This window comes from Halichoerus grypus, chromosome 6 (genome assembly GCF_964656455.1).
Source record: "Halichoerus grypus chromosome 6, mHalGry1.hap1.1, whole genome shotgun sequence".
Classification (NCBI taxonomy): domain Eukaryota; kingdom Metazoa; phylum Chordata; class Mammalia; order Carnivora; family Phocidae; genus Halichoerus; species Halichoerus grypus.
Window position 1 is genome coordinate 86704871 of NC_135717.1, and position 16721 is coordinate 86721591.

Below are 16721 nucleotides of genomic sequence, written 5' to 3' on the forward strand. Positions count from 1 at the left end.
AATATCGCTGGGTAGAAACGAGAATGTAGAGTCTGTCTCCATCTAGAATTGCTTGGACATGGGGGGTGGTATAGAATCCCAGGGCGAACACTGGAGTGTGGCAATTCAGTCGAGCAGGAAGGACAGGCAACCATGACGAAGTGCGCACATGGCGGGGGGGGGGGGGTGCCTCCTGAGAAAGGACGGTGAAATGAAGGGACAGCAGTGATAATTTAGCAAGTCAGAATATATACATTTTAAAGGTGATACCTAGCTTGACTCTTAGAAGTAGGCTAGAGGTAGATTTCCCAGGAAACAAAGTAAAATCCGTTTTGGGGGCTGGATTTCTTCCATTTTTGCCCTCGATGGACTTGGTGAGGGGCGAGGGAGCTGGGATGACGTGGCCTGTCCCAGGGACCAGTTGCAGGATCTGGTGAGTCTCTCTTTGCTTTAAGACACAGTCATCGTATTATGAAATGCCATCTTTTTTTTCTCGCACTTGTGCCATGCCATTTGAAAAACTCTTTGGCTGCACTATGTTTTCTTCATCAACAGTTTCACTTCTGCAAAAACCCTAACAAAACAAAGCTATTTCTGGGAATAAAGTTAACGGCAGATAAGATATCTAGACATATATTGGGACTGGGTTGTTTTTTTTTTTTTCCCGAGAGTTGAAGTGTGTGGAGAATTTGTTAAAACAGACTGTGTTTAGAATGCTTAAAAAGCTCACCTCACTTTGAAAAACTCTTAAACAGATTTTGTATGTGTTCCATAGGTGTGTTGATGTCTTTGCCTCTTTCACCCCCAAAACCCCAAACCAAACACCAAAAAGTATAACTCCTCCTTAAGCTAGAGTTGCTCAAAATATGTGTGATGTTTGGTAAAATTTAAGAAAAGTGAAGTTGAAGCTTTTGCTCTGGGTGACCTTTCACTGGACATCTTGATTGAGACAGAAATGAAATCTAGGATGTGTACTCCTGCCTTTAATTAAGAAATTCACAAGGTAAGTTTAGGATGTATGTCTAAATGGAAATATTCCAAATGCCCTAGTTGCTGGTAGAGGATGCCTCAGGGAAGGTATAGCGATTCCATTCGGAAATTACAGAAATATGTATAGATTAATTTAAAATCGAAACTTCCTACCACAACCACCAAACTTTCCAGGCTCTGAGCAGAAGAGAAGCTTTAAGTTGGTTATAGAGCCAGGGGGACTCCCCTGCTTCCCTTTGCACATTTGATGGAATATAAAATGTTGGAGAAACGTCTTTCCAAAACATAAACACCCCCTTTGCTTTATTTCCATCTGTGATTTTTCTTTTGCTCCTGATTTTTGTTTTTTGATTTTGATTTTTTCATAATGGCATCTTACTGATCTTTTTCCCCCAACTAATTTTGGACCTTGTATGTCCCACTTTACTTTGCCCAGTTGAACCACAGAAACAAATGGAAGTTATGTTTATTTATGTATGGACTTTAAGTCAGAGTAGTTGATCTAACATGCAAATTGCACTGCTCTTCTAGCTGAACATAATAGTCAGTTCCTTGCCATTATTTGCTGTGTTTTAACTTAAAGCCTAGTAATAATCCTTCCCATCCCATCCAGTTGTTTTAATTGATCTAACAAACACTGTTTGAATTTAAACAGTGTATCTGCAGAAGTCCTCCTCCCCCTTTTCCTTGTCAGTTACTGAGTAAGTATCTTCAATTAAACAGTACTTGCCTTAACTGCAGACAGTTCTTGAATGAGCTCTGAAATACTTCAGAAGGAAGGGAAGTATGGATTCTGAGTTGGAGAATGAAGGGACAAGGAGCTGCCATTAATGTTGCAGATAATTCCCTGCTATAAAGGAAAAAAAATAAACAGTGGATATTTTTGGTTTATAATGAGATAGGTAGACCATAGAAGAATCTTGCTGTAGATTTATGAACTAAATCTAGAACTTACAGGCCATCACTTTGAGCTCACCTCTCATTGGATCTGAGTACAGAATCTTATTTGTATTAGAAGCTGGGGATGTTGCCAGAGAAGAGGAAACATGGTTTTAATGTATGGGTGACATTAATTATGGGACTTGGACAAGCAATTTTTGAGAGAGTAGTCTTTAAGCCATTCTCTTGGATATGCTGTTTCCTTTCCTCCACCTTGTCTCTCCTCTTCACTTGAAGGAACCACTAGCGCAGAGAGGGGGAAATGGACACCTATTGACCCGAGTCCAAAGAAGCCCTATGTTCAGCCTTTCCAGAGCCTTGTTATAAATCCCAAATGCTGGAGATCCGAAAGACAACTAAGTGGATGGCGTGTCTGGAGAGGGGGCGAGGGGGATTGCTGTGAAGCCTGATCCACCTGCGCTCAAATGCCCCCTCTCTCCCCTTTGCTCCCCACCCCTCTCCCTGATTTCACACCCAAGTCAGTTCTAAGCCTTCATTGTCTTCTTCCCCCTCCCCTCTTCCTGCCCTTCTTTCTAACAGCAGGAACGAATTTCATATACACCTCCCGAGAGCCCGGTGCCAAGTTACGCTTCCTCGACTCCACTTCATGTTCCAGTGCCCCGAGCGCTCAGGATGGAGGACGACTCGATCCGTCTGCCCGCGCACCTGCGTGAGTGTTCGCGTGTGCGCGGGGCTGGGAGGGAGGACGCACAACACCATGGCCAGAAGGACAGACAGACTGAGAGGGGAATGATTGACTGGGCGGGGGCGCCGGGCTTTGGGCCGGAGAGGGGCAAGCTCTGAAATTGTCACTCGGCGCCCACTTTGCAAAGCTGCTTTGCAGCCCATTGAAAAGCTTGAGACTCCTGGCCCTTGCTGCCACGTTACCGCCGACATCTGGAGACGTGTACCATAGGGCAGAGTGCACTCGATCTCCTGAGAGGCAAAGTGAACTTTTTTGGAAAGTTTGTCTCCCTAAGTTCACACTTGACTTCTCTTTTTAGTATTTTCATAAGACCCTAAATTTTGGGCAGTTTCTGAGTCAGACTCCCTCCCTGCTTTGCTTTTAGGCTATGTGTTCTTCCTTTCTTTACAGAGCCTCCCCTCCTTTTTTCTTTTTTTTTAAATGCATGCTGGCTGCTTTTCTTTGCTTCATTTTACTGCCTAGATATGGCCTCTCCGTTCCGTCCTTTCTTCTCCTCTCCTCTCCTGTTCTCTTGTACCTGCCTTGCCTCTGCGGCTCTGGTCAGTTTGCACTCTTTCCACCTTTCTCTCTCAGATCATCTCTTCCCCCTGCCTCTCCCAGCTCCCTGTCTGAATCCTCTACTGCAGCTTGGCAGAGCATCAGGGCCAACACACTTGTGCTCTTGGGGCCAGCCTCCAAAGCAGCCGACACCTGTCATTTCCTTTTTGTCTTTCTTTCCTGTGCTGCCACCCAGCCTACATGATACAGCGTGATGGGGCAGCTGGGGAGAATGAGTCACCTGATTCCCACCCTGATCACAGTGGCCAAGAAAATGCCAGGTTTTCTGGCTTGAACATTGTCCCGAGGGCACAGGTCCAGGTTGTAGAAGACACGGGGGGTCACCTTGGCCCTATCTTGGCTCCCCAGGATATTTGCCTCCTCTCATTCCATCCCTCCTCAGAAGCCAGAAGGTTGCTTGCTGAAAGTGGAGAACAAAAAGAGACAGAGGATGTAGGCTCCTCTTTGCTCGCCCTGTGAGAATTCAGGGAATCAGGTGACTGTGTTGCTGGGAGGTCGCAGGGGAATGTTGCTGGCTATCCCTTCTCCTTCAGTGAGGAGGTAGCTGGGATTATGGGGAGGAGCTGAGGGCCATGGGAGCCCTTCCTTCCCCTCCTCCAGCTTGCTGCGTCCGTCTGTATTTACAAAGTTGCTGTAAGTGACAGCACATTCCAGCTTCACTTGGGCAAGGACAGAGCTCCACTCTCCCATCTTCTCCACAATGAACTTTTAAAGATGAGATTGGGACTGTAGCCGTGTCATGCCGTGCGAGGGTCATGACGGCAGGCTCTCCTGTCCTTGGTAAACCGGAGTGTTGGGGCCCCAGGGGAGTAGACGGGACTGGAAAAGATACCGGAGTCAGGTAATAGCATCTTTTCCTCCAGAAGTTGTCCTGTGACTGGTATATTCACTTCAGGAGTAGTCACTTCCAAATCGAACACGCTGTGCCATGCTGGCAAAACCCTCCTACTGTCTAATCTCGTTCATTTATTTGTTCCGCGAATAGTTACTGGTTATCTGTGCTGCGCCGGGGATACCGAAGCGAGCAAAGCAGACCAAACTCCTTGCCCTTACAGAGTTTAAAGTCTAGTACAGAGAAGAAAAATGTATGAACGCTTGGCCCAAACAGAGATTTCTCTCATAGCTTTTTATCCCTTTGAGACATCCCCCGCAAGGAGGCCCTAGCTCTTGGTTCGCCTCTGGATGCCTTTATTTTTGGAAGCCCTTTCACCACAGGACTGCCTGCCCATAAGTAGTTACCATGGCAGAAGAAACAAAGAAGCACACCAAACTAGCTAGTTAGAAGGTCTTCATTCTTAATTAGTTCTGCTGTTAAACTAGCTGGTTGACTGTGAGTCAGTCATTATAATACCCAGTTTTCCTACCAGAAAATATTGTGACGTGACAAGAGAACGTTTAACGGCCCTCTTCACTTTAAGCTATCATAATCTCACTTAGGGAGCCCTTCTCCATACTTGGAACCATCTCTTCTATATCAACACTGTTTCCGGAGTAGACGGTTTCCTCATGGGCCTCAGCTGGGCTGCCTACCACTGCAGTACAGGGCCTACCATGCGCCTAGCACACAACTGTAATAGCTTATATTTGTTGTGGGATTGCCCTGGTCCAGGAACTGTGTGGAGTCCTCTATGGAAAATATTTTATTTAATTCTCCCAGCAGTACCTGTAGGGTAGATGTTCTTTTAACATTCACATCACGCATAAGGAATTTAGGGCTTAGAGAATTTAAGGAACCTGCCAAGGTCACATAGTTAGTAGGGGGTAGAGTTGGGATTCAAACTCAGCTCCGTCTGACTCCGGAGCCTTGGCTCTTGTCTATTATGCTACTATGTAAGTGTGTTTAATAAGTACTTTTTGGATAGAGGGATGAATTCAGGGTTGACACGTAGCCAGTATTCACCGATGTGGCTATAGTGGCAGAAATGATTTATGGCTTGAATCTTCTAACTGGTCAATGAGTTGTGGAATACTTTATGTCCCTTGGATGGATCCCCACATATATAATGATCAGATATAGGATTGTAGCGTATTACTGCCGACCTTAGAATATAATCAGGTGTTAGAGTATGGATTCAGGTCAGGGCGATGCCTCCTCGCTGGCAGCCTGACTTTGGAGACCTCCCGGGTAATCTGCATGAGCCCTGTTGGTCCTGACATCTGGACTGAATCCTCTGAAAATGGAGGCTCCCAGGCTCTTGCTGTTTGTCCTCAGCTGGGGCTTTCCACATGCGGCTGAGCTGCCCTCCTCCTTCTCCTGTTCCAGGATTCAGCTGCCCATCGAGCTGTTTGAGAAACATCTCATGTAGCCCCTAGGATGGTTGAGGCTGTGCCATATACTTGAAGATGCATCCCAGCTGGGTTTCCAAACCTAAAAGAAAATAAATATTCTAACAAGGGAATTGGGTTATTGCTGTTTTAATCTGGGATTCCAGACAATTCCCAATGGAATGCTCATGGAAAGTACGGGGAAGAATCTGGAAGCCAAGGCAGCAGCAGGACATTTATGGTATTGCTAGGTTGAAAGCATTTTTAGCTGCTTGTTTTAAAGAGATACTCCCCAGACTGGTGTGCCTCAAAGTTGTTTCTTTTCAAACCATTTGTCCTCATTGATCTCCCGATAAACCTTCTTGCTTAACTCTTTTTCTCTTTTCGTTCTTAAGTCAAAATATATCCTTTCCTGGTTGGAGGGAAGGCAGGGCTCATAATAGTGAAGATTCTCATACTGAGGGTTTCTCACCATTTTGTTCTGCAAACCCCAGGATTACCCAATCTGAAGACACAGTGTGACAAATTAGCAAGCTATTGAGAAGTAGAAAGTAATGCCTTTCTATTTGCCTATGATAAAAACAAAGTGATAAATGGAGCAAAGTGTTAAGTTGTGATTATAGAGGACTTGCTAGGGCCAGGTTGGGTAGTCTGGGCCCAGGAAAGGAGGAGAGCCAAGGGGAGGGGGGCCAGCCCCGAGCCATCCTGGCCTGGCCTCCTCGCTGCCCACATGTGCAGGCCGGGCCTGTCAGCAGTCCTGCAGCAGATTTCTGGAACCTGCCTGTTTTACTAGGAGAGCAGACACAAGTATGTTTATTGAGAAGATAGAAAGGGCTTCTTCTTTATATTTTTTCCTCCTTCTACAAAGGGTACTGACTTATTTTTTAAGCTTGAGGGTAGAAGAGCTGAAGTACAACAATTATAGCAGGTGGGTGGAAGACACAAAGTTCTAGTCCTTAATGGGAACTGAGCCTCTCGTTGTACCTTGAAAACACTTAAAGGACCAAAGATCCCCGAGAGTCCCTAGAGGAGCTCACTCTTGATTCTCCAACCACTGAAGGCCATTGCCTCATTCTCACTAGGGGCCTCATGATGTGAGGCCCCTTCCTTCCTTCCTTCCTTCCTTCCTTCCTTCCTTTCTTCCTTTCTTTCTAAAGATTTTTCATTTATTTATTTGAGAGAGAAGAGCGCGAGCACGAGCAGAGAGAGGGGCAGAGGGAAAAGCAGACTCCCAGCTGAGCAGGGAGCCTGACACAGGACTCAATCTCAGGATCCTGGGATCTTGACCTGAGCTGAAGGCGGATGCTTAACCGACTGAGCCACCCAGGCACCTCTGGCGGGGAGACTTTTCTAATTTGTCTGCCCAAAGACCACCTTCTTGTAAATTCCTGGGGAGGTGTGCATGGTGAGGGGGCAGCCATAGGTGCCTCATGAGATGGTGCCAACCCTCAGCCTCTAACAGTGATGCTCAGCGCTGCCCATCTGATTATAGTAAGTATGCTTCAGACTTATCAGGCAGAATTTAAATCACTAAATGTCCTTTCTTTATTTTAAATTCCTTTTTACATGATCATTTTGGATTTAGCTGATAGAATCACATCTAATCACAGGCTGACATTATCTCTTTGCTCAGAGGCTCTGTGTTTTGCAGTGCTGGTTGGGCCTTCTAAAACCCCTGTGAATTGATATTTAAAAATCAGAACCTAGGACTCATTCATCATTTTTAATAGGGTTACGGTTTATGATGTTGTGGGTTAATAAATAGCCATAATAGCTGCTTAGAGTTTTCTAGAATCGGAACACCAGAAATAGTCCCTTGGCTCTACTTCCTTTCCTTGTGAATCTTTCAAAATTCTTACATTACTACTCCTACTTGTGTGTGTTTAATAATTTAATTTAATGCCTTCCTTTGGAAACGTTACCTCGCGGCTCACCCACTTGGTGATTTTGCCTTCTCAGCAGAGTAGCTGAGTCGAAGACAGTCACGTGGCGAGCAAGGCTATATTAGAACCAGGATAGTGAAAAGAGATGCAGTGCCTCACTTTCCTAATTAGCTAGAGCAACCCACAATTTTATATACTTGCAAGTTAATTTTGTTCCCTGGGAAGAGGCAAAAATGGGAATGAAATATAATCGTATTTCGTATTTTATATTGTTACAAGCAACAGCATGTGCTTCTATGTATTATCTCATTTAATCATGCAACAGTCCTTGAAGTAGGTGTTACTAAGTCTTTTTTAGTGATGAGGCGACTGCGGCTCCGATAGGTCCATCAAATTCACCCAAGCCTGGAAGAGCCGAATGTGCTGTCTACTTTGGAAGTCACCATTGAGGCTTCTGGGGAGAACACATTAATGACAGAGTCTTGTGGCCTTGGATGTAGCAGCAGTGCTGACTTTGGAGTCTGGGCGGCTGTGGGTGCAGGGACTGGGAGCGCTTTGGCTCTGGTCATGCACTTGACCATTCATTTGAGCTGAACCTCAACAGGTCGGCTTCCACCGGGAACCCGAGGCGGTTACTGTGGATAATTCACTCTGGTCTTTCCCACCTGTCTCTGCTGTTCGCCTCTCTTCACTCTCTCGTGAGCTCAGGTTGACGTTCAGTTTCTGTCTGCAACCAGAGGGACAGAGCTGGCCATGAAGGCCTGAGAGGGCCAGCTCCAGGAGTGGGGCTCAATCATGTCCCCACATTCCCTGGCATTTCACCAGGAATGACCTGGGAACAGGTCCCACTGCTTTTTTTTTTGGCGTTTCCAAATGAAAAGGCCTGGTAGTAGGAAGGACTTGGGTCCAGATAGACATGAGTGGGCTTGCATTCCAGGGCTGCCTCTCTCTGTTAGAGAGATGATTTAACTTCTCTAAAACTCACCTTTCTAATACACTTACTCAAGAGGGTTCCCCATAAGGATCAGAGCTAACTTATGCGTAGCACCTCACACAATGCCCAGCTCACTAGGGCTCTTTCAGTTTCCAAAGCTGATAAATAGCCTGTGTAAAGGGGTGGCTTCCTCATTTTCAAGGGCCAAGAGAAGCTTGTATGTCCTTGTTTGTTTCACTAAAGAAAAGGCCTAGAGTTCTGTCTACATAGCACTAAGACTGATTTCCCTAAGTCACACTGGAAATGAGCTTTATCCTCTAACGACCCACGATTTCTGGGAGCTCAAGTCCGCTCTCGGGCACTTTACTACCCGCATGCTCTCTGTACCTCTGTCTGGCATGGTTTTCTTCACTGGCCTTGCCCAGTCTGTAAATCTCCTTCCTCAGCCTTCACTACTCTTCTTCTCAAACCTAGCAAGTCCTCCCCTGTCCTCTGCTGTTATCAGTGTTCCAAAAATGGCCTCTCCTCGCACAGCTGCCCGTGACGTGTCGTGACGTCAACAGCAGAGTTGAGGCAAGGACATGGGGAAGATTTAATTCTCAGTCAGCATCTGACAGAGCAGTAGGGACTTCTAACAAAGATGGCCAGCCACCCGCGTTTTAGATCTTGTTTCCCTTAAGCCTTCCTTTGGGTGCCTCCACTTTTCACATTCAAATGCTTGAAGGCTTTCTACTTTTCCAGCAGCACCCGGGGGCCGAATCAGGGCCCTGCTTAGCTGCTTCAAACAGCTTGGAGAGAAAAAACAGCCCGCCACAGAACAGCCAGGATGCTTTGGAAGGGAAATTTCCTTTTTGGGCTTGCAGTCTGAAAGAATTTCCGATGCAGGCAGACGTTAATTCCTAGCTCCATGCTTCCTGATAAGGAAGCAGCTTCAATAAATGCAGCTATTTATAGATGTCTTTTTTTTTTTTTAAATATATAACCAGAGGTCTATTGACCTTTTCTTTCACTTTGCATTTCATGCCGTGCGCTCTGTGTACATTTAAGGCAGTTCCTCTGGCAGAAGCTCTGACAAAGCGCCTTGATCCTGGGGGGATGGGGAAGGGAGGGCTGTCCGCGTCCTTGGAATTCTGAAGTTGACGTTTGGAAGCGTTTGGCAATTGATGGTCCCTACCTGGTGCTGTGGGTTATTGAGGTGAGCCCAGAGACGCCCCGCGCTATTCTAGACCCAATATTGAGAGATGATGATGGACTAAGCCAGACAGCCATTTAAAAGTAAGAGCCCATGAGAACCAGTCAGTTCTCTGAGTAGAGACTAGAACAACAGGAAATAAATGATGTTCCCATTTCTTCTGTCTCCTCTCAACTGTCTCCCCTCGGACTTCCCAACCGTCAGGACCTCTGTGGTCTTTCTCTTGGCATACTAGGGCCCCTGTCCCTAAGTTCCATGGCCGATTTCATATATAGCTACACAATCCTTGCAGACAGGCATGATGAAGATTCAGTGTGATGCTGGCTTGAAATGGCTTTCCTAGGTTACTCCTCAAGTCCTCTTCGTTATCGCAAAGCATTGACTGGGCTGAGTCTATACAAATAGGATAAAGTTTCCATTCTCAAATAACAGATATTTTCTCCCATTTTGCTTCATGCCTAAGTGAAATCTTATCAGTAGCTCAGACTCTTGGAATTTCTGACAGGAGTGACTTTGACCACCTCATCTTCATGTTTTTCTGGAGGTAAAAGTTGCCACGGACCTTTGGGTGTTACTGATTTCACTGTTGCTATAGGAGGATTCTGGGTCAGTTGCCTAAACCGTCCATGTGTGTTTTGGGGCTTCTTCCTTCTGGTCCCTTCTGAAGCAAGGTAGAGCAGGATTTGAGAGATAGAAACTGTCCCTGGCTCTGGCCACGTGCTGCCTGTAAATTCCCAAGAATAATTAGTTACCCCGCCCTGATAGTTCCTGCTTCCATCTTGGGTAGGTGGATTAAACTCCATTCCTTTGAAATTAGACTCTATTTCTGTTTCCTCTAGATCATAGATAGAAATAGCCTCAAATGGAGCTCCAAGATTTCAGTAATAGAAATGCAGATTGCAGATCTAGGTACTGGATAAAGAGCTGTAGATGTGTGGTGGATGCAGATTAGATGCGTGGAAGCAAAAGTCTAACCCAGGCAGGGCTGTGCAGGGAACACTTGATTTCAGCAGTTCAACAAGGCTGGATTCTCTGGGGTGGGAGCATTAGCTAAAGCGGTTCACTGAGGAGGGTGAAGGTTTGTAACAATCAGGAAAAAAAAAAAGGCACCCAGGTGAGTCTTGAAGGTCATGGAATAGTAATATCTTAAGAAAATTTACAGGTGTAGCGGGCAATCTATGTATTAGCTCCACCTTAGAAGTCACAGTATTAAGATTTAATTACCCATTTGTTTTCCAGGAGGAGCTTATCTTTGCCAATGAGTTTCTTTTTTTTGTTGTCATACCCCACTTGCAAGTTTGCTAGAACTGTGCTTCTCCTTAGGAGCCATTCTGAGGCTGACTGTGTATAAGATGCCACTCTAAAGAAATTTCTGTGGCAATAATGTGTGGAATAAGGAATCATTGTCAGTGCTGTTTATTGAGCACTTTCTATTTGCCAGGACCTTTCCAAATATTATTCTGAATAATCTCTAACACTCCAAGGTAGATATTATATCTCTATCTGTATCCGAGGCTCAGAGTGGTAAATCACTTGCCAGAGGTCACACAGAGAGAAGGTGAAGGAGTCATGATTTGAATCCAGATCAAAGCCCAAACGCTCAGGCTTTTTGTCACTTCACTTTGTTGCTTCTTCATTAGGAACCGATAGAAATCATGGTTAGAAGCTGTTGGTTAGAAGGAGAAAATCCAAGCCAACAGCTTGATTTTTTTTTTTTTTAAGTTAAGGGAAATTTTTATAAACTATAGACAAGGAGGGCCAAAGGGATAAAGTGAGGGACATAAACTGAATTACGTTGTGAAGTAGTGGAAGAAAAATTTTCAAATTCAGTCCTCTATGCAGACTGTTATTTGTAGTATATTTTCAGATACCTCTATAAATTCTGGAATGTTAGAAACAAAGGTAAGTGAAAAAGAGATGATCCACCTCCCAGACGACTATAAAACAGCTAGAAAGATGATGTGCTCAAACGGAGATTATATTAACGAGTTCACAAAATAAACCTTTTCACTTCCTAATACTTTCTGTTAGTCTGACATGCTTCAGAAAAATTGTTTGACATCTCGGTGCCTCAGTTTACCAACATGGCATATGTTCCAGGAAATTCTACCACAGGGTAATAGAGCGGGGAGTGCACTTGTCTGGGGTCGGTCCTCTGAGCATTGGCCCAATGTGCTCATTAGGAGGGGGGGTCATCCCAAACAATATGTTCTTTCTCCCAGGGTTGTAGTTTCTTCATATGTAAAGCAAAGTAGCCTGAGTATATGATTCCCCTGGTCCTTCACAGGCTCAGACATTTTATTTGTTCTCTAATTACAGAAGAGAAGTGCAAGGGGTATTAGCAGTGGCGCATTGTCTATAAATGCTAAATATCATGATCGTTCACTTGACTTCTAGCGCTCAACATCAAATTTTAGTTCAGATGGTGGTGTTTCAGTGACACAGGAAACTGTCCTCTACTTGAGCTGTGATTGTCTTGTGAGAATGCGCTCTTGCAAGGAAATATGGAAATTCTCGACATCTGATACTAGTGGACACTTGCCTACATTGCCCATGGTCAGGATCGGGTACGGAGGCAGTTCCTTGGCCTTGCAGGTTTTCTGATGGCTGTCGCGGCCACTCGCCCCTTACACGGGGTCCCAAGAACCTTCTCTCTGATCTCAGGCCTGCTCCCTATTTCTCGTAGCCCTGAGAACTGTCTGTGAGTTGGCTCTTTGCCCAGTGCATTATGTACAGGTGTGGCTTCTGGTAACTACCTACTTGACCCCAACTGCACCATTTGTGGGAATCCCCTCTGCAACTTGAGGCACGTTTGCCTTTCCTGTAATCTGTAAAAATGGCAATCTGCATTTTGCTCCCTCTGTAGATGCCCACTGGGTTTCCGGCTTGACAAAGCCAGCTGATCTGCATGGATAGGGCCACGCTATCCTCCCCCTTCGGCCAGCCTCATAGCACATGCACAATTAATACTGCATTAATTAATTATAGGGGGGAAAAAAAGCACAGTTGGCAAGGGAATGAAGCCTTTCAGCTTCTAAAGTGAAGGCTTTGATGCTGAGCTTTAAAGTACATTTCCATCCGCCCCAGCCAGCAAAGAGAATCAGTGACACTTATACCATCCCATGGGCATGGAAACTCACACCCAAGAAACTATTTCTAAATAGGGGCCCTGAACTAGTTACTCAGATCATCTCCTTACTGCCCCAGGCTATGAAAAAGGGGTATAGGATCCGGGAGAAAAGAATTGCCCAAAGCAGCGGTGACTCGTGAGCAAAGCTGATGAGTGGTTTTATTTTGCCTCCTTAAGGAGCTCTTGGGTCACCAACATCAGGGACTCATTGTCGAGAAATAAATGTGAGCAGATGACTTGGTGCCAACCGTCTTGAAATAAAATTACTCTTTCTTCTTCCTCCTCCTATGCCTTACTTGAGGAAGTAGCCCCAAAGGCAGTGCAAGCTCACAGACCTGTTATTCTGATGGGTCGGAAGGTTCCTCTGTCTTGGGCAGATTTTCCTACTACAAGTGAACAAAGTGGGGGAGAAAAACGCTTTCTTTTCTTTTTCATTCTGATTTCTTCCACGCCGGCGTTCTCATAGTTCTGACTCCCACACTTACTCTTTTCACTTCTTATGCGGGGTGGTGGTGAAGCCACCTCACGAAATCCCCGCCCTAGACAGATAGTTCTCGTTCCCCTATTTACAGCTCTGTGTCAGGCATTTTGTGTGGCGCTCTGGCTGCTTTTAAAATTTGGCCATGAATTAAATATTCACCCAGATATTTGGGATTTTATTTTTAAAGGTCTTTTAGAAACACAAAAGCAGAAATTCCCTAAGAGAGGTATTCCTCACTGGAGAACCATGGGTTATAAATGTCCTTTTAAACTACACTTTAGTTCTCTGATCATGCTGAGAGGAACTTCAGAGGCCCACAGAAATCTAAACAGATGTAAAATTTGTTTGGACCTTGTAAAAGGAAAAAAAATTTTTCTTTCGATTCTTAGGCAAAGAAAAATTTTACTTCAGATGAATTCAAATGAGTGTGTGTGTGTGTGTGTGTGTGTTTGGTTCATACTGTTTCATAGCTATTACTCCACCTGCTTCACAGAGCTTCTGTGGTGATTCCTATTACTCAGAATGATCCAGGGAAAGAACTTGAAGAAATACGACTGGGTTCTGTAGCATGGCATTGTATATCTAGCTGTGTAGCAGTCTCCTCCTGTCTCGTACTTTTTTGCTTGCTAAAGGAGTATTGAGATTCAGAGAGTGGCTGGCTTCTAAACTTTCACTGTCCCAATGACGCTACTATGGATCTAGGACAGAGGGTTTTGTAGCTGTGAACTGGGCCAGTGTTATGCTTTGGCAGGGTCTGTGGTCACCCAGTTGCAGTGATTTAAGAGGGCCCTGAATTTAAATATCTCCCGTGATGAACCACCATGATGTCTGAAGTTCCACTGTTAAGATACACTCCTTTTGGATTGGGCATTATTTCTACCAACCTCTACTTTTTAACAGTAAGTTGGTAGGATAACAGCTAGTACCTTGGAGAGTGATAATTAATTCCTTAAGTCCCTGGTATCTTAATGAAAATTAATTTATCAAATCTCTTGAATCTTTTGAAATAGAAGAACCACGGCCAGCACGGAGGTCAAGGGAGGGTGTAGCGTTGGGAAAAACTCTGTAATTTTGCTTGGGGCTGGCCTTCTCCATGGAGAAGACTGATGTAAAATTGGATGGAAAATCCAGGTCCCTTGATTTAGACAAAACGTTGTGAACCTGGACCTCTGAGACCAAGATGAGTAATCTGATATTTACCATGTCTGGCTGTTGATCTCAAGACATTGCCAGCGTCATATTGACTGAACAAAGTTGGAGCTCCTTCAGCACACGGTCAACTTCAGAACATGCAAGTTGTCTTCATTGCCTTGAGAGGAGAAGAGAATTTCGCATCTGAATCCTTAAGCCTTTCAACCATTCTTAACCAAAATGTCTTTGCCTCTGAAGTGACTGTTAGATTGTAATGCCAAGACCATGCTGCTATTATAAGGGACCTGTTAATCCAAGTCTCAAGTTGAAGTGGTCAGGAAAATCTTGACTTGCAGAGAATTTAAAGGAGCTAGCCAGAGGTGCGTGGCTTATTTGAGGAGTGGGCATGTGGAATTTGGGAGGAAGATCCTTCGTAGGTCTCTGTATGGAGTAATAGCTACCATTGATTGAGTGCTTATGGAAGGCACTTTTCACATGTCTTATATCATTTAATCCTCATGACAGCCCTACAGGCGAGTTTTATTATCCCCACTTCACTGATGAAAAGTCAGGTTGAAAGAAGTTAAGGAACTTGGCCCGAGTCACAGAGCTGGTGGTTGGCAGAGCGGCTTCCTCAGACTCCACACTTTCCCTCCCAAATATAAGCCAAAGACCTATTCCCCAGACCATTCCCTTTGAGAACGTGAAAAATAATGTTGGGTCCCCCTATGAGATTCAACTGTGGTTAAAACGTCATAAATTTTCGAAAAAATAGAATAACTCACTGAAATAAAATTGTAAATCCACTCCACGGAAGATATCTACCACAACCCCAAAACCTCAGGGTTAATATTCAGATTTCAGTGAGCTATATGATTCTCACTAGTCCCTTAAATATCTGCTCTGTTTCCTGGTAAACAATATCCCTTACAGAGTCCGGGCACAGGAATAGCGTAATAAGATCAGATTCTCTCTCTCTGCCATTCTAGTGCAGTCGCATCGCAGGGTGAAAATCCGGGGCTGTCTCAGTCCCTCATCTGTCTGTGTCTCTCTTTGTCCCACTGCCTTCTCTACAGTTCGAAGTCCAATGCCACTCCCTCTTTTTGTGCTTTAGGTCTCTGTGTTGTTTCCTTTATATGCACACACATTTTTTTTTTAATGAAGTGATTTGAAATGGAAAATTAAAAACTTAACTATGCGTCTGGCAGTTTCCTGCTAATATGCCTCTCTGCTAAGAAGCTTCAGAAAATACTATATATTATTATTCACTTCACAGCTGCTCCGGGCGCTCACCCACTTAGTCATTCACAATATGTCTGAGAGATTAGTTTTACAAGGCTGTGGTTTGAGATATTTTTCCCATCCATGTTTTCCTTAAAATCCTCACTGGGGGAAGTTTGTGTAGGAAAAAAAAAAAAAACCCACCACCCTTGATAAAAGGGAATTTGGTAATATGCGTGCTTTAGAAGCTCTAGCGGGCTCTTTTATTTTCTTGCACCCTCTTCCTTTGAAATACTGTAGTCTTTCGGTGACGGGTCTCAAGTCAGTGTGTGGGACCGAGAGTGAAAAGAGTGTTTTGCTCCAGTGTGGTTGTAAACCTCCTATTTTGGTGTCAGATGTGTGAGAGAACCACTGCTCAGGCAAAGGTAGTAAATTATGCCATAACAATACTGCTTCATCTCAAAGGCCAGATCTGATTTTTTTTTTTTTTTTATATTTAAACTCCATGAAGAAAGAGATTTTTGCCTGTTTTATTTACTGTTTTTCTCCTAGGTACCTAGAGCAGTGCCTGGCACATAGTAGGCCCACAAGGGAAAATAATTTGGGCCTTCGTTTAGTAAGAACAGCTGTAGAAATGCAGTTTGGGGAGGGGGCCCTCTTTGTGTAAGCATTCATGATAGCAAATGCGATTTATGAAAAAACTGGGACGATGTGGGAAACATCAAAATAAAATGTTTCGAGTAAGGCAGACCAGAGTCCCTTGCTCCGCTACCCCTCCCCACCCCTGCGCCCAAACCAAGTTGTCCTGATTTTCCGAGTGTGTTAAAACTAAGAAAATTTTAACTGTAAAACAAAAAGGTGCTTTTGTGTTGCAGCGCCTCTGGATGACTGTGGGGTGCCTGTTTGTGAGCGTGTTCGTGTGTGTGCTATGGAGGTGAGTCTACAGATGGGCCCATTTCTCAGTGAAAAGTGCAGGCACTGAATCCCTCTTGGAGGGTTAGAGCTCTGGCTGTTACACAGGATGGCGGTGGGGGGCAAGGGCACAGGAGAATGAAGAAGAGGGAGGAAGGGGTGGGCCAGGGCCAGTTTCAGTGGGGTCCCCGCCCCCGGGGTGAGAGCCCAACTGTTTACCCGACATCCCAGCAGCAGCAGAAAGCCAGGGGTGTTTTCGGGACTCAGCTGCCAAAGTTTCTTGAAACAGCTCTGCTCAAAGGCATATGCTGGGCTCACTTCTGAGGGAAATTTCCTTTTTGGGGAAGTTGAAGCAAAGGAATTTCCTGTGTGGGCAGACAGAGCTTCCTGACTTGAAGGC

The 16721-nt window shown here is 44.9% G+C and overlaps 1 protein-coding gene across 7 annotated transcripts in view; it reads left to right on the forward strand.

The window, feature by feature from the left end:
• ETV6 (ETS variant transcription factor 6) overlaps positions 1-16721 on the forward strand; it is a 235785-nt gene that overhangs the window by 90048 nt on the left and 129016 nt on the right. For 5 of the 7 annotated variants that reach the window (XR_013449080.1, XM_036076223.2, XM_036076224.2 and 2 more), the window contains one exon: positions 2449-2578. The exons of 1 other annotated variant lie outside the window; for it this stretch is intronic. Coding sequence is in view for 5 of the 6 variants with exons in the window: in XM_036076223.2 (XP_035932116.2) it covers positions 2449-2578 (130 nt within the window). In the remaining variant the exon portion in view is untranslated. The remainder of the gene's footprint in view (positions 1-2448; positions 2579-16721) is intronic. One more of the 7 variants, XM_036076225.2, reaches the window with a different exon arrangement.